The following is a 23,848-nucleotide window of genomic DNA, read 5'->3' on the forward strand; positions in this document are numbered from 1 at the left end:
TTCTCCAGCATTTTGAGCGTGTTGCATTGGAGTCCAGCATTGGAAGACTTTCTCATATTATTAATGACCATAGTTTAGTTGCATTGGATCACAATCTTGGCACCATACCCACCAACAACGTGGGTATCCCTTCTCTGTAACAGATCATGAAGGTATGCTATCTTTACCTTCCCAGCCACAACAACCTTGCACTCAGCTTCAGTAAGACTAAGGAACTGATTGTGGACTTCGGGGAGGGGAAGTCGGGAGAACACACACCAAGGCTCATGGAGGGGTCAGCAGTGGAAAGGGTGAGCAGCTTCAAGTTCCTAGCTGTCAACATCTCTGAAGTTCTATCCAAGGCCCATACGAAGAAGGAGTGCCAGCAGCTATATTTCATTGGAAGGTTGAGGAGATTTGGTATGTCACCAAATACTGTAGCAAATTTCTACAGCAGATCTACCGTGGAGAGCATCCTAACTGGTTGCATCACCGTCTGGTATGGAGGCTCCAATGCACAGGATCAGCAAAAGCTGCAGAAAATTGTAAACTCAGACAGCTCCATCATGGGCACTAGACTCCACAGCATCAAGTCAAGTCAAATTTGTTGTCAATTAACTACATACATGTATATAGAGATGAAACAATGTTTCTCCAACCAGGGTGTAAAGCGCACAACACACATAACACTCAATAACTTATGAAGGCAAGGATAAAATCTACAGATGAATCACCATAAATAACAAACTAAGGTGCATTAATATAATATATTGTAAGGCACGGAACAGATTAACCAGTGACACCTCGAATACAATGCAGCCTGGAGTTCAGAAGCCTAATGGCCTGGGGGAAGAAGCACCAAGGTCATCTCAAAAGCTAATGCCTCAAGAAGGCAACATCCATCATAAAGGTCCCTCACCATCCAGTAAATGCCCTCTTCTATTGCTACCATCAGGGATGAGGTACAGGAGCCTGAAGACACATGCTGAGCATTTTAGGAACAGCTTCTTCCCCTCCGTCATCAGATTTCTGAATAGTATATGAATCCTTGACCACTACCTAACGTTTTGCTCTCTTTTTGTACTACCTTTTAAAAAAAAATTTCTTATTGTAACTCAAAGTAATTTTTATGTATTGCATTGTACTGCTGCCACAAAACAACAGACTTCACAACATATGTCAGTGATGATAAACTTGATTCTGATTCCAAAGGAAACCAGAGGTAGCCAACAAATTTTGGCCTCCCCACCCACTCGTGAACTATTATTTCTAAATGAAATCCATAGCAGTTACCGTAATAATCTTTGCTAAGCCTGATAAGAGCTAGCTTTAACACTGAGCCGCCATCATCCAAAGTGAATGGCAGAGGTGAGCATTCAGTTTATCAAGCATATACATAGGCATCCGTTAGTTTCATGAGACCATAGATTTGCGCCTTGGAAAGTTTCCAGGGCGCAGGCCTGGGCAAGGTTGTATGGAAGACTAGCAGTTGCCCATGCTGCAAGTCTCCCCTCTCCACGCCACCGATGTTTTCCACGGGAAGGGCATTAGGACCCTTACAACTTGGCACCGGTGTCGTCGCAGAGCAATGTGTGGTTAAGTGCCTTGCTCAAGGACACGCACGCTGCCTCAGCCAAGGCTCGAACCAGTGACCTTCAAATCACTAGACAAACACCTTAACCACTTGGCCACGCGCCAACAGCATAAGAACATAAGGAATAGGAGCAGGAATTGGCCATCTGGCCCATCGAAACTGTTCCACCAGTCAATAAGATCATGGCTGATCTGTCCGTGGACTCGACTCCACCTACTGTACCTGCCTTCGTAGTGGTCAGCTTGCTGTTATTACAGCACTAGTGACTGGGGTTCAATTCCCCCCGCTGCCCACAAGGAGTTTGTAGGTTTTCTCCATGCCTGTGGAGGTTTCGTCCAGGTGCTCCAGTTTCCTCCCGCATTCCAAAGACGTATGGTTAGAGTTAGCGAGTTGTAAGCATGCTATATTGGCGCAGAAAGCATGGTGCAGCACAATCTGTACTGAATTCATTTGATACAAACACAGTACATTTCAATAGTTTGATGTACATGTGACAAGTAAAGCTACTATTTAGATCTTTATCCTTTCCTCTTAACCCTTGTCCCTTGTTATGCAAAAATCTATCTAACTGAACCTTAAATATGTATAATGATGCAGACTCTACTTTGGGTAGAGAATTCCACTGATTCACTCCTCTCAGGGAAAAGCAGATTCTGTTCGTCTCTCTCCAAAATCTACTCCCCCGAATCGTAAGGCTAGCTCCTTTAAATCCAGTTATCAGTCAATAAGTTACTAATTGAAAGACCTCGATTTGAGTAGATGTTTCCTATGGTGGGGGAGTCTAAGACCAGAGGACACAGCCTCAGAATAGAGTGATGTCCTTTTAGATCCAAAGAGTGATGAATCAGTGGAATATTGTTGCCACAGGCCAAGTCATTGAGCCTATTTAAGGGCAGATGTTGATGGATTCTTGATTAGTTAGGGCATGAAGGGATACAAGGAGAAGGCAGGAGATTGGGGCTGAGAGCGAAAGTGCATCAGCTATGATGAAATGGCAGAGCAGACTCGATGGGCCAGGTGGCCTAATTCTGTTCCTATATCTTAGGGTCTTATGGTCAATTAATGACATGATCATGGATTTTTCTCTCCTGTCTGTGAAATATAGACCTTTTGGAAATAAATTTACCTGAAAATACACTGTAAATGCGGAATTGAAGAGAATGAATTTTGACTAATTCCCCTCTCATTTTATTTCTTAGGTATTACAATGTTTCTTTACCTCTGTATTACCAGATTGATGGTGATGAGACTCCATTCATTTGCTCACTGCCACGGGATAATGGCATGCAGAAGTGTCAAGACCTTCCAAATCTGAAGGAAAATGGAGCTGAATGTCTTCTTAGCTTAGATTCTAACAACCACCCAAAGTATGGCCTGGAACCGAAGAATATTAGTGGCTGCATAAACTGGAATCAATATTACAATGTGTGCCGAACCGGAGACGTAAACCCACATAAGGGTGCCATTAATTTTGATAATATAGGATATGCCTGGATTGCCATTTTTCAGGTAAGAGCTGGGGGCAGTGGTGGTGAACCTATGGCACGTGTGCCCAAGACAGCATGCACAAAATTTTTGTTATCATGCAGCATGCAGTGCCAGGCCTCAATTATTTAACCACACCCATAACAAAAAAGATACATAATGATTTTCTTTTACTGCCAAATGAAGCATATGCCTGGATTGCTATTTTTCAGGTAAGATCTGAGAGCAGGAGTGGCAAACTTATGGTATGGGTGCCCAGGATGGCACATATGCAAAAATTTTGTTGGCATGTGGCATACAGTGCCATCCTCAATTCTTTAAACCTCACCTACAATAAAAAACAAAGATACATAATGATTATCTTTACTACAACTGAAGCAGAAACTGATTTTTTACAACCTGAGAGCAGTGAGATGTTTTCATAGGAAATGTCTCACGCCAGCTGGGGACTAGTTGATGGTTATGAGAACATATGATATTAGATGATATATTTCAAAATCCTCTCAGTCCTGGTGTACATATCAGTATTTTGACAGTATACAGTTACTATAACAATACTAGTCAGAAATTATGTTATTTTTAAAAGTTTTATGTGAGTAATTTTTGAAAAAGTTTTAAAAAATGCTTCATTTATTTCAATCTGCCTTTGTTGTACTTTTATTAATCATAAAACAATGAATACACATAAATAAGCAACAGGACTCACCTTTTTCTTTTAAAAAAGTTGATAATTCTTGTTAGTATTTTATTAGTTAATGATACTCTCTCATCAAAATGACCATAGCATAGGAAAGCATTTTTCAGAAGACTAGCACCAGTTTGGGTACTCGCTGTCAAAATGGTTCCTCAACACTGTCCTGCAGCATCAATATATGTACTTATTTTCTTCTTCTGTTCCTTTTAGGACAATAAGTAAGAAAATTATCCGCATTTGCAAATTACGTTATTGTCTTTGAGCTATTCATCTGATTAAATTCCATAATTTAGGTCTTTGTAATATGTGTAAAGGCACGACAAGGTACGGTTTGGAAAGATCACCAGAGGGATTGTAAATATTTTATTTCATCCAAGGAATAGATATTAGTGCAATATTGCTCCAATGCCTGCACCTAATGTTGTTCATAGGAGTGAGGCTATGAATTTGATTATGTTATAACTGACTCACCTGGTAAAGAACATTGCTATGAGTCTGCCTGGGCAGCAACAATCTCTGTCAGGGTTTCCCAACCATTTTTATGCCATGGACCCCTACCATTAACCAAGGGGGTCTGCGGACCCCCAGATTGGGAACAGTGTTGTACGTGATACAGGACTGGCCATTGCTATGCAAGGTTATTTTCTCTTGTCACACGGTAGATCCCTGCCCGGAGACATTGGGAAGGTGGCATGCAAGGAGGTGGTAAAACCAGACGATGGCCTGTAGAGAGGTTGGACAAACTGGGGCTGTTTCCCCTCGAACCACGGAGGCTGAGGGGAGATTGTATCAAGTTATGAGAGAATACTTCTCAGTTTTGAAATGTCTCATCCTAGAAGGCCAGCATTGAGGGTGAGAGAGGGGAAGTTCAAAGGAAAAGAAACAGGTCGACAGGGTGGTGAAAAAAGGCAAACAGCACACAGGACTTCATCAGACAGGGCACCGATGTTCCATTCTAGTTGTATAAGTCACTACAGAGGCGGCATATGGAGTACTATGTACAGTTTTAATCACCACCATACAAGATGTGTTTGAATAGGAAAGAGTGCAGAAAGGATTCACAAGGACTAGGGGGCTTGAGTTATAGCAGACACCCCACCTCTCCTGGAAGTTCTGGGAGTTTCCCACATGTTGTTAGTGGCTCTCTGATGCCCGGAAATTATATACAATATCCCGCAAATCGATTGTTTTGAGAGCGAGAGGGAGCATGCTGATTGGTCTCTCTTCGTGCTAAGTAGACCTATCAGTTTTCTCTGTGGGCGGGCTTTACAGTTGACCTCAAAAATAATGACAATGTTGCTCGTTGCGCTGTTTGCAACAGTGACTTTTCTATTGCCCACGGTGGGTTAAAATGTAAAAAACATGTTGAGGTGAGGTTAACAGGTGTCATTCGTTCATTAGCATAGCTAACGTTATTTAAACTAGCTGGCCAGCTGCTAAGGAGCTACTCTATTGATGTCCTACGTGATGACGCCAAACTCCCTGTAGACTTGCTTAAAGTTGTAATAGGATAAACATGATAATATTATATAATATAATATATGTACATATTTTAATGTCACATTTTCGGCATATACCCAACTTGGTTTACAGATTAGACAAAATCACTAAACAAAGTATTACATACACCCATGGAGGTCGACCGGGGGTTGGGGGTGGGGAATATGGGGTTGCAGGGGGCGGGGCTGCTACCTCCCTGAAATGAGTTTTTGCAGGGTGGGATATGGGGAGAGTTGATCAGGCTAGGTCTTTAATCATTGGAATGGATGAGAATGAGGAACGACCATGTAGAAATGTTTAAAATTATGAGAGGCATGGATAAGGTAGGAGAACCAAGACCAGGGGTCATAGATTTAGGGTGGGAGGTGAAAGATTCAAAAGGGACCTGAGGAGCAGAGGGTGGTGACTATACAAAACAGAACGTGCTGCCAGATGAAGTGGTTGGGGCAGGTAGCGTAGAATCAGTACCGTAGTATGAGTCCTGCCAAAGGGTCTCAGCCTGAAACGACGACTGTTTACTCTTTTCCATAGATGCTGCCTGGCCTGCTGAGTTCCTCCAGCATTTTGTGTGCGTTGCTTGGATTTCCAGCATCTGCAGGTTTTCTCTTGTTTAGCGTATCAGAAGGTTTTGAGTAGGTACATGAAGAGGTGGGGCTTTGAGGGACATGGGCTAAACACAGAATGGGAGTAGATGAGTGTACACAGTGGTCAGCACGGGTTGGGCCGAAGGGTCTGTACTTGGCTGTATTGTTCTATGACTCTATTGCTATGACTAGTATTTACATGAGAACTTGTTTCCTCATATTTTCTCACGGGACAAAAAACACCATTGACCCAACAGAGCAATCAGAGTACTCCTATCACTCCCATTCTCCCACTTATTTCCCCACACACCCATCATCTTCCTCCCCCCCCACCCGCCACATACGCTCCTCCCAGTTCACCTCTACACCCAGCTACACCAGGGATCACTTACAGAGGCCAGCCAGCACATTTCTGGCTTGTAGGAGGAAACCGGATTGCCCATGGGGCAACTTTGCAAATTCCGCATAATACAGTTTTCTTGTCTTGTTCACGTAGAGCTGAAGTCTGAAGTCCCTGATCCCTGGGACTAGAGTTCCAAATGATGAAGTATTTTATAGAAACTCAGCATAAGTAACAACAAACTTCACGACAGATGTCAGTGATACTAAACTTGATTCTGATTTTAAGCAGCTCTTTTCTTGCTGCCTCAGTACAGCAGCCAGCATAACCTCATCCACCCCAGACCTTTTCTCTTCTCTCCTCTTCCGCTGGGCAGAAGATACAAAAGCCCGAAAGCACGCACCATCTAGCTCAAGGACAGCTTCTATCCAGCTGTTGTCAGACTCTGGAATGGACCTCCTCTGGACTTTTCAGGATAATGTGGACTTTTCTCCTCACTGTCTACCTCATTATGATCAAACACTTTATTGTTGACCCTGCACTGCACTTTCTCTGCAGCTGTTACGCTTCATTCTGCTATTGTTCTACCTCAATGCACCGTGGGCATGATGGTAGCGTAGCAGTTAGCGTGACGCTAGTGCGGTTGGGCTGTTGGAGTTTGGGGTTCAATTCAGGTGTCCTCTCTTAGGTGTCTGTACATCCTCCCCGTGAACCGCCAGGGTTTTCCCTGGGTGCTCAGGTTTCCACCCACAGTCCAAAGACGTACTGGCTAGGTTAACTGGTCACTGTAAATTGTTCTGTTGCCAGGTTAGGGTTAATCAGGTTTGTGCAGTTGCTGGGGCAACGTGGCTCGAAGGAAGAAGGGTCTACTCCATGGTGTATCGTGGTGTATTGATATGTATAAATAGTATGCAAGCCAAGTTTTTCACTCTATCTTGGTACATGTCATAATAACAAACCAATACCAAAACTTTTAAACTCCATACTCCAGACAGCATAACATCTTAGGGGGTCAGGCTTTGCTTTCTTTAATATTCCTTCCACTTGCCGTGATTTGTGCATAAGGTTATTTTGATATCTGAGTAGCTTTGAAACCATATTAAACATTTTATTTAAGAAAAAATAGCAGGAACATTTTTTTGACAAATGAAACTACATGAGTTGAAGTATTGGATACCGCCTGTAAGGATAGAGGTTTGGACTGTGGTTAACTCATTCCTAGAAATATTTAAAACAAAAATCATCAGAATTTGAGATTCTTAGTACCAAGTAGCTGGTTCCACTCAGCATGACCACTGTTTTTGACGTTAAAAACTGCAAAGTGGAAGAGAGGGTGAAATCAAAAATTTACATGTATTAGTCATATGTAATACCATTACTAAAAGCCAATATAGGTTACCTGCTTTTGTTAACAGGGAATCTACAGTACCATTGAAAAGTCTTAGACACGTATATATAGCTAGGGTACCTAAGATTTTTGCCTAGTACTGCAGTAATTTTAACTATTGCACTGTACTGCTGCTGCAAAAATAAACAAATTTCACAATTGATGATAAAATTGATTCTGATATGGGTCTCCATTGTGGACTGAGTGTGGGAAGGGGGCAAGGTGAGGGGAACATGGCTGGAGAAAGGGGAAGGGAGAGGGGAGGGAGTGGGAAGCACCAGAGAGACTTTCAGCAATGATCAATAAACCAGATTACCTTCGCCTAATGTCTCTGGGCTGGGTGTGTCTGCACCCATGTCACCCCTTGCACCTGGCACTCCTTCTCCGCCACTTGTCCCACAGCCCTACTGCGGCACTCCTCTCTCACCATTCCCAACATCCTTTGCTCCCACCAGATTTACAAACTCGCTCTCTGCTCCATGTTGATAAACGCATTACCGTGCACATGTCTTAGGCACCCTAGCTAAGTATATGTGTGCCTGAGATTTTTGCAGAGGACTGTATTTAATAGAAACTGTTGGGAAAAATGTGAGTTCAAAAAATAAAATAATAGAGCAACATACACAAAATGCTGGAGGAACTCTGCAGACCAGGCAGCATCTATGGAAAAGAGTAAACAGTCGACGTTTTAGGCCAACTCCCTTCTTCAGGACTGAGTTTTGTCTGCACATGTACTTGCCTTTGTGTGTTCCCATTTCAGTTTACCATAATTTAGGGAATGATTACAAATAGATTTCTTACTAAATATTTGCAGTAACATGTGATACTTTTGCCAGAAGGACTGAGCAGTTCCAGAAGGCAGCTCACCAGTACTTTCAAGGTTCAAAGTAAATTTATTATCAAAAATGTGTATATGTCACCATATACTACCCTGAGATTCATTTTCTTGCAGTTATTCACTGCAGGACAAATAAATACAACAGAATTGATGAAGAACACAAAGTGCAAAACAACTAAAGATAAACTGTGCAAATGCAAAAAAAAAGGAAATATTAATAATCATATCAATATTATTAAAATACACATATAAATAATACTAAGAGCATGAGTTGTAGAGTCTTGAAAGTGAGCCCATAAGTTGTGGAATCAGTTCAGAGTTGATGTTGTTTCAGGAGCCTGATTGTTGATGTGTAATAACTGTTCCTCAACCTGGTGGTGTAGGACCTAAGGCTCCTGTACCACCTTCCCAATAGAAGCAGTGAGAAGAGAGCATGTCCTGGATTGTGGGGGTCCCTGGTGATGGATGCTGATTTCTTGTGCCAGTGTTCCTTGTCGATGTGCTCAGTGTTGGAGAGGACTTTACCAGTGATGGACTGGGCTGTAACCACTACTCTCTGAAATTGGTTAATTCATGTTAGTGTTTGTTCCCAATGACAATCATACCTAGAAGATAAACACATATATGAAATGAATCTAGATTGATTCCTTTTCATTGATTCCCAGTATTGGGATGTTCCTTTCTCTCCTTTGAAGGTGACAGAACTCCTCGCAGGGGGATAATGACAGTGAGAAGTTTCAAGTTTGAAGGATCTGTTGATTCCATCTGGTTAAATTTCAGTGTGCCTACTTTTGTCTTGTTTGTTTTTGTACCATAGGGATGGAGTTGATTCGCCCCACATAATAAAAAGCCCTAATAAATGCTACAGTGTTGGCATCTGAACTCTGATTCCCAACAGATGTTTCAGCTCCAGTCTGGTTGACTCTGCCAGACTGATTCTTTTTAATGCAGTAATTCACAGGTATCCTCAGCGGTCAAAAGGAGACAAAATGTCTTTCAAATATTGATATACTTTTTTCATCTTACCTGTGGTTAATAGAGGGCATTTCAGCCACTGAAGACAACATAAAGGAATACAAGAGAAAAATACACACATTGGCCACTTTATTTGGTACCTCCTGTACCTATCAAAGAGGCTACTGAGTGAATGTCCATGGACTTCTGCTGCTGTAACCCACTCACTTCAAGGTTCAACATGTCATGTATTGAGAGATGCTCTTCTGCACATCACTGTTGTAACATGTACTTGTCTGAGTTACTGTTACTTTCCGGTCAGCTTCAACCTGTTTCCCTCATTTTTAATGACTTTGCTCATTAACAAGATATTTTTGCCCACAGAACTGGATGATTTTTTTTTTGTTTCCTGCATCATTCTCTGTAAACTTTAGAGACTGTTGTGCATGAAAATCACCGTAGATCAGCAGTTTCTGAGATACTCAAACCACCCTGTCTGACAGCAAAAATCATTCCATGGTCAAAGTCACTTTAATTGCATTTCCTCTCTATTCTGAAGTTTAGTCTGACCAACAACTGAACCTCTTGACCGTGTCTGCATGCTTTTGTGCATGAGTTGCTGCCACATGATTGGCTGATTAGATATTTACATTAATGAGGAAGTGTACTTGATAAAGTGGCCATTTGAGTGTACTTCTCCTACTGCAGATTAACAAACACTAAGAATGGCTTCACTGATTCCTATCTTCCAAACTCTGCGATGCAAAGTTGAATTGCATTGTGATGCTTCCTGGTCTCTTCAATGTACTTTGAGTTCCAGTCTAAGACTGATTGAAAAGCATCAGATATAAAAGCAAGTTTAGGCCATCTGCTCCTTGTGCCTGTTCTGTCATTCAATGGGAACATGGTGGATCTTTTTCATTATTTCATCTTTTTCTACAACAAATCCCATATTTCATGATTCCATAAGATATAGGGGCAGACTTAAGTCATTTGGCCAATCGAGTCTGCTCTGCCATTCAATCATGGCTAAATTTTTTTTCAACTCCACTTTCCTCCTTTTTCTCTCTAACCCTCAGCTGCTGATCAATCAAGAACCTATCAAACTCTGCCTTAAGAACACCCAGTGAATTGGCCTCCACAGTGGTACGTAGCACTCTCTGAATAACTCCCTAAAATAGTCCACTGTCCCTGCAGGCTTCAAAACAACCACCATCAGTCCAGTGTGCAAGAGAGCAATGATAACTAGCCTAAATGATCACTGCCCGGTGGCACTGACTTCGACAATCATGAAGTGCTTTGAGCGGCTGGTAATGGATCATATGAATTTGCGCCTTCCAGCTATATTGTACTCTTTCCAGTTCCTTTACTGCTAAAATTGTTCCACTGATGATACCACAGCCTCTGCCCTGCACTCTGACCTGTCCCAGCAAGAAATCGATGCCTTGTACACCAGGATGTTCTTCGATGGTTTCAGGTTAACATTTAACACAATCATCCCTTAGAGGCTGTTGGGTAAACAGTCCTCAACACCCCTCTCTGTAACTGTATCTTGGACTTTTTGATAGAAAGATGCTAGCCAGTCCAAGTTGGCAGCAACATCACAGCTCCATCAGGCGGAGCACTGGTGCTTCCAGGGTTGTGAGCTCAGTCTGCAGCTGTTCTCGCTGTTGACTCATGACTACACTGCCAGATCCAGCTAAAACCACATCATATAGTTCACTGGTGATACTATAGTGGTTGGTTTTATCAGCAACAATGATGAGTCAGTTTACAGGGAGGAGGTAGAGAAGCTTGTCAAACAGTATGAGTCTCAATGTGGACAAGACGAAAGAGATGATTGTGGACTTCAGGAAGGCACGAGTTGACCACCCGCCACTGCACATCAATGGCTTTGCCGTGGCAAGAGTGACGGCCACAGAGCTCCTTGGTGTGCATGTAACCGATAATCTAACCTGAACCCACACCGTCTCCTCACCAGTCAAGAAGGCACAGCAGCGTCTACACTTTCTGAGGAGAATGAGGTGTACGAGGCCCCCCCACCCCCATCCTAACATCTTTCTGCAGGAGCACCGCTGATGGCATCCTGTCTGGCTGCATCACTGTGTGGGATGGAAGCTGCAAGGCATCGGGCCACAAGACCCTACAGAGGACTGATAAAAACAACCAAGAGGGTCATCGCGGTCTCCCTCCCCCCCCCCCCGCTTGTGACGGTTACCAGGAGCATTGCAGGCAAAGGGCACAAAGCATAGTAAAGGATCCCTACCGTCCATCCCACAATCTCTTTAACCCATTACTGTCAGGAAGGAGGTAGAGAAGCATCAGGGCTAGGACTACCAGACTTCTTCCCTCAGACTGTGAGATTAATCCAACCACCGAGGTCTCGTCACCAGGACTGCAAACTGTTTGCCTGTGCTGCGTTCATTAACTTATTTATAGTATAATATTTTGGTTTATCTGCTGTGTGGGATGTATGCTGGGAGGGAGCACCATGGTCCAAATGAATGTTGTTTTATTTGGCTGTATCTATGTACAGTCAGACGACAATAAACTTGAACTTGGAACTTAAACAATGAATTCCATAGATTCATTTGCTTCTGGCTGAAGAAATCCCTCCTCATCTCAGGTTTAAAGGGACATTGCTTTATTCCTATTCTAGTAGACTCTCAACTAACGGAAACATGCTCTCTTTATCCACTCTCCATATCCAGGCTTTTCATTATTCGGCAGGTTTCAATGAGATTGCCCACTAATCCTTTTGAGCTCTAATCAGTACAGGCTGGAGGCATCAAAAACTCTTCATGTGTTAAGCTTTTCATTCCTGGCATCATTTTTGTGAACCTCCTCTAGACTCTGTCCAAAGCCACCACATCTGGATTAGATAGGGTGGATGTGGAGAGGACGTTTCTTATGGTGGGGGTATCCAGAACTAGAGGGCACAGCCTCAAAATTGAGGGGCTTCCTTTTAGAACAGATGTAAGGAGGATATTTTTTTGGCCAGAGGGTAGTAAATCTGTGGAATTCTCTGCCACAGACTGTGGTGGAGGCCAAGTTTGTGCATATATTTAAGGCGTAAGTTGATCATTCCCTGATCGGTCAGGGCATCAAAGGAGATTGCGAGATGGCAGGTGTGCGGGGTTTAGTGAAATCTGGGATCAGCCATGATGGAATGGTGGGGCAGGCTCGCTGAATAGCCTAATTCTGCTCCTATGTCTTATGGTCTTATGATTTATCCTTAGATGCAGAGCCCAAAATTCCTCGCAATATTCCAAATGCAGTATGACCAACACTTTATAATACATCAGCAGTACGTCCTTACTTTTTATTCTAGTCTTGAAATGAATTTATTTAATATCTTAAAATATATTAGGTATACTCTGTTGAGCATTCATGATCCTCTCAGGTAGTGCACAGGGAAGATTGCCTCTCCCTGTGTGAAGAATTTTTCCCCCATCTCAGTCCTGAAAGGCAGACCCATTATATCTCTTTCACAACCAGATGTTTTCTCATTTCCTTGTCTGCATGAGTTAATTCCTTTAGTATTCTGAGCTTTGCTGTACCTTTTCCCAAACGACTGTTCCAGCAACTGAACTTTGTGGTAATCAGCAAAATATTTCACCACAGTGAGGTCTGGTCCTTCCCTCAGCTACTGTCTAAACCGCTTACAGTACACGCCAACAGCAGAAACTGTATTGTTATCTCTGTAATCTCCTTCAGTCCTACAAGCCTTTGAGATCTTTGTTCCTATATCTGTGGCTCTTGTACTGCACCTCGTTTTCCTTCCGCCACCACAAGAGTTATCCCTTTGGCAATTTAGGGTCTAGAACTTACTCCTTATGTTTGTTTCTCCCATTCCTTCTTGAAATCTTATCTTTGTTTATCTGAGTTTTGGGCATCATTTCTAATCTCTCAAAGGCTCCCGTACCAATTTTTTTCTGGTATTCAAGGTTCAAAGTACATTTATTATCAAAGTATGTATGTTATATAAGGTGAGACATGAAGAGCTTATAAAACTCCTTCAGCACTTGGACATTGATGGGAAAGTTATCAGAATCATCAGAAATTTGTTTCGGGAACAAGGTACAAGAATGAGAGTTGAAAAGAAGACAAGTGATTTTTTTCCAGTTTAAGAGGGGAGTCAGACAATGTTCTCTCGCTCGACCTATTTAACTTTTATAGCGAGGAGATTCTAAGAGGAAAGAGGAGTATTCCAGCCATGATAATTGGTGGATACAATTTGAACAACCTGCAATACACAGACAATACAGTACTGATAGCTACTTCTAAAGAGAAGCTCCAAGAAATACTAGACAAGTTTGTCGAAGAAAGTGCAAAGACCATCAGCTGCAATAAAACCAAGTGTATGATTGTAACAAAGAAGAAAGAAATACAGAAATGTGAACTGAAAATGAGCAACAAAACAGTTAAACAAACATGGAATTTCAATAACTTAGGGAGCACGATAACATCTGATGGTGGGGCTTATGTTAAAGTTAGAAGAAGGATTGGGATTACTAAATGCATGTTCGAGCGTTTGAGCAAGATACTGAAGAATAACGTAATTTCTATGGGTTTGAAACTTAGGGTGCCGCAGTGCGGCCCTCGTTCCACAGTAGCATATGGAAGAGAATGTTGGACAATATCAAAGCAAAATGTAGAATGCTCAAAGCTGCAGAAATGTGGTTTTTGAAAAGAATGATGAAAATATCAGGGAAGGATAGAGTAACAAATGAGTAAGTGTTATGAAAAGCAAGAATAAGAGAGTTAATATCGTCAATCAGGAAACAGCAGCTGGAATTTCTGGGACATGTATGAAGGAAGGAGAAACTCGAACATCTTGCAGTGATAGGAAAAATTGATGGAAGAAAAGGTCACGGTTGACAGCACATGACATTCATGAGTTACATCAAGGGATGGACAGGAATAAGTTATGAAGAGCTTATTAGAACTTCTCAGTTTAAAGACAGATGGATGACAATAATCGCCCATGTCATGTGACAGAGCACAGAATGACAATCATGATGCATACTATGTACAATCCTGAGACTCACCTTCTAGCAGGTAGCCTCAAAATAAAGAAATACAATAGAATGCACGATAAACCACACACAACAAAGACCAACAAACATCCAATGTGTGAAAAAAGAATACCACGTGCGAACAGTAGAAACAGTAAACAAACAATACACAGAACATGAACCACAGAGACGCCAAAAGTGAGTCCACATGTGGAGACCATTCAGCGCTGAGTTCGTGCCAACTTTGGGTTTTTCTACATTAAAAGAATCAGCTAATTTGTTATTGTTTTAAATGGTGACCAGGAATGGGATTCCTAATTCAAATCAGCTTCATAATGCTGGCACTCCAATGCATAACTGGCTTATATCAACAGAAAATAAATAAAAGTGACTGTTAGAAATGGCTCAGGTGAGATCAGCATTGCAACAGTTGGATATAAAGAAATTGATAAATAGACATGTTTCTAAATGAAAATTAGTCATACGTTATTGTTGGAAAATGGGGAACTGATGAGTAATTGTGGGACTTCATGAACTTCTAGACCAGGAGTTCCAGTTGTGTTTGTGCACAACTATATAATGTATCAATTAAATAAAAGCATGTACGTGGGAGATTACTTTAACTGGTGTATTGACGATGCAAGGAGAGAGAGAACAATGCACATGTGTGGACAACAGCGCATGCACAGACAATAGATTAATATATAATGCTAAGGGTGGGGGGGTCGTTGCTCTAGAAGAAATAGATCTGTACATTACACTTCCTCCCCCTTTAGATTAATTCAACATAAAAATGTATATGTACAAAACATTTAATTTCCCTTTCATAAACTCCTATTCCGAATAAACATGCTTTCATAAAATCAGTCCATAACTAACTTCGCAATTCAAAAGGTTCAGTCTTTTGGGTGGCACTCTGTTTCTTTCAGAATTGTGCCGCTGGATCTGTGGAGTGGCTTCAGGTTTGGTAGGGGTCTTGTCTGAGACAACGTTCTCGGTTTCCGTTGTCAAGTTACTGTCAGTGACATCACCACTGAGAGGTAAATCCAGTGACTGTAATGAGCCGTCTTATTGAATGCAGTCGACTCAGGTGTGTTCTTTGGTTGACCATCCAGTGTCTGGCCACATGACATCTCCATGTCTGATCTCCAGTATCCACTGTGTATATCAGTGGTCGAGTTTTTGTAACTAGCCTATCGGGTATCTACTTGTCTACTCAGTAATCACATGCTAGGACATCCTGTCCAATCTCAAGGCTCCTTGCTGCTTCACTTGGCAACTGGTTGAACTGTTTATTCTGCACTTCCCTCTGTAGATCTGGTTTCAGGAGGTCTATGTGAAATCTCAGATTCCTGCTCATGAACAGCATTGTAGGTCTTTGATTTGTCATCACATGAACAGTGTTCCAATACACAGAAAGGAAATTGTCCACCTTGTGCTGTAGAGAACTGTCCTCCTCGTCCATCGCTTTAGTAGACTTCCTGAAGGTTTGGATAAACCTTTCAGCTAACCCATTCATTGCTTGTGGTAAGGATCTGACTTGAAATGTCTGATGCCATTTTCCTTCATGAGCAGTTTGTCCTGGTAAGCTATTTCTGGCGGAGATAGTCCTCAGAGTGGAGACAGTCTTTGCTGAGATGGTTGGCTTCATTGGTGTAACCTCCAGCCACTTCGAATGAGCATCCACAGCAATCAAGAATATGGAGTCCATGAATGGCCCAGCAAAGTCAATATGTACTCTTTGCCATGGTGAAGACCGCCACTCCCATGGGTGTAACAGTGCCTGTGGGGGGTGGATTTTGAAATTTTTGGCATCCTAAACAGCTTTTGGCCAAGTTTTCGATCTGTTTATCTATTCCCTTCACAAACACCTTCTCATTAGCATTAAGCAGCTGTGACAGTCTCTGGTTAGTGCTACTATTTGGGTTGCAGTTACTTGTTGATGTCACACTGAGAGCTTTGATTGCATGCCAGTGTATTTGCATTTCTCTCTATCATTCATGTCCAAAAAATGCTGGCCTTCCACTTTTCAACACACAAAGCTCTATCTGTTGTGTTTGGCCTCCGTACATCAAAATTGCTTTCAGTTTGCCATTGGGAAATACTTTTCTGCCTGTGTAAATCTTTAGCATCACTGAGGTCTTCTCTAATGCCATCTTAGAAAACAGTCTGTTGTAGACAGCCTCTGGAATTATGGACAAAGCTGACACTGCATCCAGCTCCACTTTCAGTTTTACACCGGACACATCGTTGTGATCGAGATGATTTTGTGATCTGCTTCAGTTATACTATGCAGTTCTGGGCATGACAGTTCACCTTTGTCAGACTCTATGTTGTCTGAATCTGTTTTACATTCAGTATCTTTATGCACTTGCTAAGTTTTGTGTTTGAGACTTTTCACTCGGTTGAGCTTTTTGTTTGCCTTCAACATTCTTTCTATGTGACCTTGTCTGTGACACCTTCTGCAGACTTTTTCTTTGAACCAACCGTCACTTACATCATGGGAGGATTTGCCACATCGGTAACATCTTTGTCTTTATGCACTATTCAGGGACATTTTGTGCATTTCACATTTTAACCTCCTTTTCTGTAGTTCTGCTGTGTCCTTTCCTGTAGTTTCTAACAATATTGCAAAGGTCAATGCCCATTCTAAGGTTAGGTCTCTTTCTGCCTATAGCCTCAGTTGAGTGCTTTGACTATGCATGCCACATACAAGCCTGTCTCTTAGTGCATCAGAAAGTCCACCTCTGAAGTCACAGGACTGGGAAAGTTTGCGCATTTCTGCAATGTATTCAGAAATGCTTTTATCTTCTGACTGTTTCCTTTAGTAAATTCTAAATCTCTCAGCTATTACCAGCAGTCTAGGGCTCAAGTGATTTTATAAAATGGTTACAATTTTGTCAAATGTCTTGCTTGCTGGCTTTGCAGGGGTTTCTTAGTTATGTTAGAGACTGTACTCTCTTGCACCCATTAAACTAAGAAGTGTAGAAACTTAATTCTGCTCCTCCATGTTGTTCACATTAGAATACAGTTCCACCCTCTCGATATACGACTCCCAGCCTTCATTAGCACAATTAAAATTTATGAACTTTCCTGACTGAAGCCATCGCCACATTATTTTCACTTTAAATTCAACGTATCTTTCGCTGTTACTTGCGGGTCCTTCGGCTTTCTCGTGCTGTTTAACTCTCGCTGTTTCATCCCATAACTGTTGGTGCCGTTTGCGATATTTTTCGACGTTCAGGTTCGTACTTGTTGCCAATTTGTTATGTCTATGCCCGGCTACATATATATTAAATAAAAGCACGCACACAGGTGATGCCTTTAACTGGCGTATTCACATCGTAGAGAGAAAAAGAGCGAGTAATGTGCATGTGTAGACGACAGCGCATACGCAGACAACAGATCAATACGTAGTGCCAAGGGTTGGGGTTGGTCGTTGCTCTAAAAGAAATAGATCCATAAAGACAGTTCTCAGTCTTTCTCATGCCATGGAGCTTTACCATTAACCGAGGGGTCCGTGGATTCCAGGATGGGAACCCTTGTTCTAGAACAACGGGCTGAGTCAGATACAATCTCAACATCTAAAAGGCATTTGATAGAGCTCGTGGAGAGGAATGTTGGCCAATCGCCAGCTTAGTTGTGGCTCTTGGTTGCCATGGACTAACTGAACTAAGGACCTATTCTGTGCTCTGTGGCTCTATAGCCATACTGCCTTTCTCGAGTCTTGCAGACAGAACAGGCCAATCAGGCGTCCCTTCTCGGCAGGGAAGCATTTTGAGCTGCATAGGCAGGGTCATCAAATACAGGATTATTGTTCTTGTTCAGAGACAAAGGTGTCTGGCTTGCCCTGTCGAGTGATCCAAGAGCTCTCTGTTGACTGTCTGTGAGATGGTAGAACTGCCTCCTGTTATTTGTAAGACAGCTGATTGCATATGCATAAAATATATGGAATAAATCAGTAGGTAAATTGGTTGGTAATAAACTGGGAGCTACTGGAGAAGGATATAATAATAATGGATTTTCCCTTTTGTTCTGTGGACCCCTATGATACTCAATTGCTTGCTTCCTCTAAACCAGGGGTTCCCAACCTGGGGTCCGTGGACTCTTGGTTAATGGTAGGGGTCCATGGCATTAAAAAGGTTGGGAACCCCTGCTCTAAACTTACTTACTTAGTTAAACTAATCACTTCTACTGGGCATAGACCACCGACAGCAGCTCACTTGAGTCCTCTGTCCTGGGCCAGTCTTTCAAGTTGTCCCCAAGGGTAGCCCATCTTGTTGACGTCAACTTCAGGTTTGCCTAGCCAGGTGTTTTTTAGTTGGCCTCTCCTCTGCTTTCCCTGGGGATTTTACATCAACGCTGGCCTGGTGATGTTGTGCAGTGTGTGTCCTATCCATCCCCTTCTTCTTTTCCTGGATGATAGAAGGTCAATCAGCCCTGCAGCTTCCACAGATGTGCGGCTTTCGCCATGTGACGTCATACGTCTTCTGGGTGAAGGTCTTCCCTCTCCCAGGGACGCAGTCTTTGGAGCTTCTGTTGTGGTTTTTGTAGCAGTGGGTTTGTATGGGATGGGGTTGTTCTCCCCATGCCTAAGTCTCTCCCTTTCACAGCCAGGCACGGGATCATCCATTGATGGGTAGTCCTATAAATAGCAGTGCATAAAATTACCAAAATACTCCGCTTCTGGCGTAACTGTTAGCAACCAGCACAACTGAAGGATATGTGGGGCAGCCCATAATTGTGTCGCATAGTACATTGTCAATTAACTCGCTGGAATTTAGAAGATTGAGGGGGTATCTTATTGAAACGTATAAAATCCTAAAGGGATTGGACAGGCTAGATGTAGGAAGATTGTTCCCGATGTTGGGGAAGTCCAGAACAAGGGGTCACAGTTTGAGGATAAAGGGGAAGCCTTTTAGGACCGAGATGAGGAAAAACTTCTTCACACAGAGAATGGTGAGTCTGTGGAATTCTCTGCCACAGGAAACAGTAGAGGCCAGTTCATTGGCTATATTTAAAAGGGAGTTAGATATGGCCCTTGTAGCTAAAGGGATCAGGGGGTATGGAGAGAAGGCAGACAGGTACAGGATTCTGAGTTGGATGATCAGCCATGATCATACTGCATGGCAGTGCAGGCTCGAAGGGCCGAATGGCCTACCCCTGCACCTATTTTCTATGTTTCTATGTTTCATACAATAAGGTTCAATAAATACTTAAGCCCAGCAGCCCTACTGGTGCAAAGGCTGCCGACAGCAGCTTGCCAGGGCCCTCTGTCCCAAGGCATCTTTCAAGTTGCCCCATCTGTAGCCTGTCTTCGAAGATTTTTCCTCTGTCAGGGATGAGGTCTTTGGAGCTTCTGATGGTGTTTCTGTAGCTCTGGGTTTGTGTGGGATGGGGTTGCTAGCCCCATGCCCAACCCTCCTCCTTATCCTTTCGCATTCGGGCTTCGGACCATCCATGTGGAGTTGCATCTTCAAAAGGTGGCTCTAGTATTTCATCCCTGCATGGTTCTACTTCTAAGTCAATTGAATCCTTGGGAGTATTACTGAACTAGAGTATCTAATGTTTAACTTCAACTTCAATGATGATTAACGCTATAGCACTTAGAAAATTAATTTTTGTGCTTCATCTAAATGCATTTCTGTTATATTTGTTCATCAATACACCCAGTGATGTGTGACGATGAAAATTTAATTAAAGATCCAATGAAGTTAATTTAGCTCAGAACAATGTGTGGGCTGGCCTGTATTCTGACAGCTGTGAAGTCATAAAGAAAAGACAACCAGTTGCCTTGTTGAAGTTATTTTTATTCTAGACAAGAATGCAAGGAAATTTGAACCAAGTCTTTAAATACAGAAAGAATGTCACTTAAACTTGATGTTGATTATAAAAGGCAAAAATATCATGGAGTGCCACACAGGAATTTCAAGTTACAGAATACTGCCAATTCCTCTAAAAAGTAGTTTTGTTTTTGGTTTCTGGTTCAAATTTATTCGTACACATGTATACAACTAAGCAAAACAGCATTCCTCTGAGACCAAGGTGCAAAGCACAGTACATTTATCACATACAGCACAGAAAATAATATTAACAAATAATAAAAAATATTCTGTAGGTGTACAAGTTAAGATACAATTAAATATACAAGAGTATAATGCTACCGGTGCTGTCATAAGTAACGTACTGTGTGGTAGGAGGGCATCAGACGTCTCAGAGTCTGAACGAAAAAGCTGTTACCCAGCCTCACAGTCCTTGTACATGTACTATGGTATCTTCTGCCTGATGGTAGGAGGTCAACGAGATTGTGGAACGGATGGGAGGGGGTCCTTGACAATGCTGAGGGCTTTGCAAATGCAACACTTCTGGTAATTGTTCTGGATGCCGAAAGACCCCAGTGATTCTCTCGGTAGTCCTCACAATACATTGCAGGGTCTTGCGGTCAGATGCCTTGCAGTTCCCACCCCAGTTGGTGATACAGTTGGTCAGGACCCTCTCGATGGAGTTGTTGTGGAGTGTGTTTAGAATGGGGGTGGGGAGACTCACTTGCATCAGTCTCCTCAGGAAGTGGAGGTGCTGCTGTGCTTTCTTGACAAATGAGGTATGTGGCCGTTACTGGAAGTACCAGAGTTTATTGCCCATCCCTTGACAATGTGGTGGTGAGATGCCTTCGTGAACCACTGCAGTCTTTCTGACGAAACTGCAGTGGTTGAAGAAGGCATCTCACCACAGCACAAATAGAAAGACAATTTAGGCCAATCTTGAGGGGGCAAGTCCAGACCTTTCTGAAACCCTAGTAGGAGAGGCCGCAGATGTTGCATAGGCAAGTTACTGCAGTGCATTTTGAAGATGGTATGTGTGAAATATTGGAAGCAATCAAACCTTGGAGTCTTATATAAGCTCCTAGTCAAACAGATTAATTTGTCCTTTGTCCTTGTTGAGATTCTTAAGAGTTGCTGGAAGTGTGTTATCTGTGTACTCTATCAATCTCTTGACTTGTGCCTTGTGGATAAGGTTTTTGGCCAACAAGAAGTGAGTTATTTGTCACAGGAAGCACAGGCTATTGTCCAGATGAACTTCGGTCAATGATGAAGGATTCATCTATAACACCGTTGTCATTGGTAGAAAGGTTTAAGCACTCTATTGTTGGAGGTCATTGTTTGCCATTTCTGTAACACCAGTGTGATTTGCCACTTACTTGCCTCTGTCTGTATGTTGTCTTTCTGCATGTTTCTGTCGCTGAGGAGTTGTGAATGGATTTGGACCTCAGATCATTTCATTCAGCTAACCATGTCATTCAAGCTTCTGAGAGCTGGAGGGGATGACATGAAGAAATGGCTGAGAGCTACATCATTCCTGTAATATTTAATTGTACCCTGGTTCCTCAAGGTCGTCATAGCCAGAGGAAGCAGTGCAGACAAACTCCCACTACCTATTAACTGTTCCCAATGGTGTGCACCTCAAATTACTTCTGACAACCAAGTCCAGCTCCTGGCCTTCACATGTGGCTTAGCTACTGAGCCCAATGGAACTGTTTCCAGTGACAGAAGAAGGGGAAAAGGCTGGTTACTGGTGCCTGAAAACGAGTTGCTTCAGGCAGATCAAATCAAATCATATTGTTTAATTATCATTCAAACTATACAGTTGAATGACACAGTGTTCCTCTGGGGCCAAGCTGCAAAACGTTCAAAATAGTGAGCAAACTTCAAAATAGCAAGTAACATAATTCAAAATAGCAAGCAAAGAGGCATATTCACTTGACATAAAAACATGTATACAGTCCAAGACCCTGAGCGACAATGTCTGGCAATCAATGGTACAGTCTCCTGGCAGTGTGCAGACGCAGGCTGCTATTCACCACCCGAACACAGGAGGGCAGCACCGACGGGAGGAGCCAGGCCCCAGCCTTGTGGCTTTACCCGCTTATGGGAAAGACTTAAGGAGTAAACTCCAAGAAAATTCTAATGCAATCCAATGTTGAGTTCAATGCTGACTGGCAACTCCTGTGACAACACTGGCAAACTGTATCGGTCTCTGCTGTTCCTTTGGATTCATCAACTGCGTGGAGAGGTGGAACCTATCTTGCACATCATCCATGATTGACCCCAACCAATGGAGTGCCTCATAATTATACCCATTCCTTGCCCTCAGTTATTAATTAAATTCTTCCTATCTGGGCCCTCAGTTTTATAAACTATGATTAATTATGCTACAGCCTTCCATTCTGAAGTAATGGATCTCTAGCCTGGCCTACACTTCTCCAGCCTTAACAACATCCTTGTAAATCTCCTGCTTCCTATCTGGCTGTACCAGTCCTTTCCTTAAGGAGACCTAGGTTGCTGAGGCCTCAACAGTTTGAGCAGTTGTTTTGTCAGAGCATGAAGGGTTATGGGGTGAAGGCAGGAGACTTGGGGCTGAGAGGGAAATGGATCACCCATGATGAAATGGTGGAGCAGAATCGATGGGCTGAATGGCCTAATTCTGCTCCTATATCTTATGGACTTATGGTCTAACAGGAACTGTCTGATACCCTGTGCTGAGGCTTAGGAAGATATTCTGTGTATCTTCTTAACTATATTTACTATCTGCATTGCTGCCCTGAGTAATTTGTAGACATGAACACAGGACACTTCAAGGATGTGTGCTTGGCCCACTGTTCTACCCTCTCAACACTCTGGCTTGGCACAGCTCAGATGCTATCTATAACTTTGCTGATGACACAACTATTATTGGCAAATCTCAGATGGTGATGAGAAGGCGGACAGGAGGCTGGTTGAATGGTGTCACAACAGCAACCTTGTACTCATCTGTTCTAAGACCATGGAATTGACTGTGGACATAAAGAAGGGGAAGTCTAGGTATCACATGCCAGTCCTTATTGAGGGGTCAGTGGTGAGAGGGGTGGGCAGCTTCAAGTTCCTAGGCGCCAACATCTCAGAAGACCCATCCTGGGCACAACACATTGATGCAATCACAAAGAAGGCAGCGGCTCTGGTTCATTAGGAGTTCGAGGATATTTGGCATGTCACCAAACACTCTGGCAAGTTTCTACAGATCTACCATGGAGAGCATTCTGACTGGTTGCATCTCCATCCGGTATGCAAGCCCCAATGCACTGGATCAGAAAAAGCTGCAGAAATTTGTAAGCTCTGACAGCTCTGTCACTAGACTGCACAGTGTCAAGGTCATCTTCCCAAGGTGATGCCTCAAGAAGGCAGCGTCCATCACATCACCAAAGTCTCTTGCAAATTCCTACAGGTGTACCATGGAGGGCATTCTAACTGGTTGCATCACCGTCTGGTATGGAGGGGCCACTGCACAGAGTCAAAGAAGCTGCAAAGGTTTGTAAACTCATCCAGCTCCATCATGAGTGCAAGCCTCCCTGCAGTTGAGGAGATCTTCGAAAGGCAGTGCCTCAGAAAGGGGGTATCCATGATTAAGGACCCTCACCCTCTTCTCAATACTACCATCAAGA

General features: G+C 42.8%; 1 protein-coding gene across 2 annotated transcripts in view; it reads left to right on the plus strand.

Annotated features, from left to right (window-relative positions):
• cacna1ha (calcium channel, voltage-dependent, T type, alpha 1H subunit a) overlaps nucleotides 1-23,848 on the plus strand; it is a 647,795-nt gene that overhangs the window by 344,489 nt on the left and 279,458 nt on the right. For both annotated transcript variants that reach the window (XM_063059309.1, XM_063059307.1), the window contains exon 7: nucleotides 2,773-3,082. In XM_063059309.1, the coding sequence (XP_062915379.1) occupies nucleotides 2,773-3,082 (310 nt within the window). The remainder of the gene's footprint in view (nucleotides 1-2,772; nucleotides 3,083-23,848) is intronic.

Source organism: Mobula hypostoma, chromosome 9, assembly GCF_963921235.1.
Source record: "Mobula hypostoma chromosome 9, sMobHyp1.1, whole genome shotgun sequence".
Lineage (NCBI taxonomy): Eukaryota > Metazoa > Chordata > Chondrichthyes > Myliobatiformes > Myliobatidae > Mobula > Mobula hypostoma.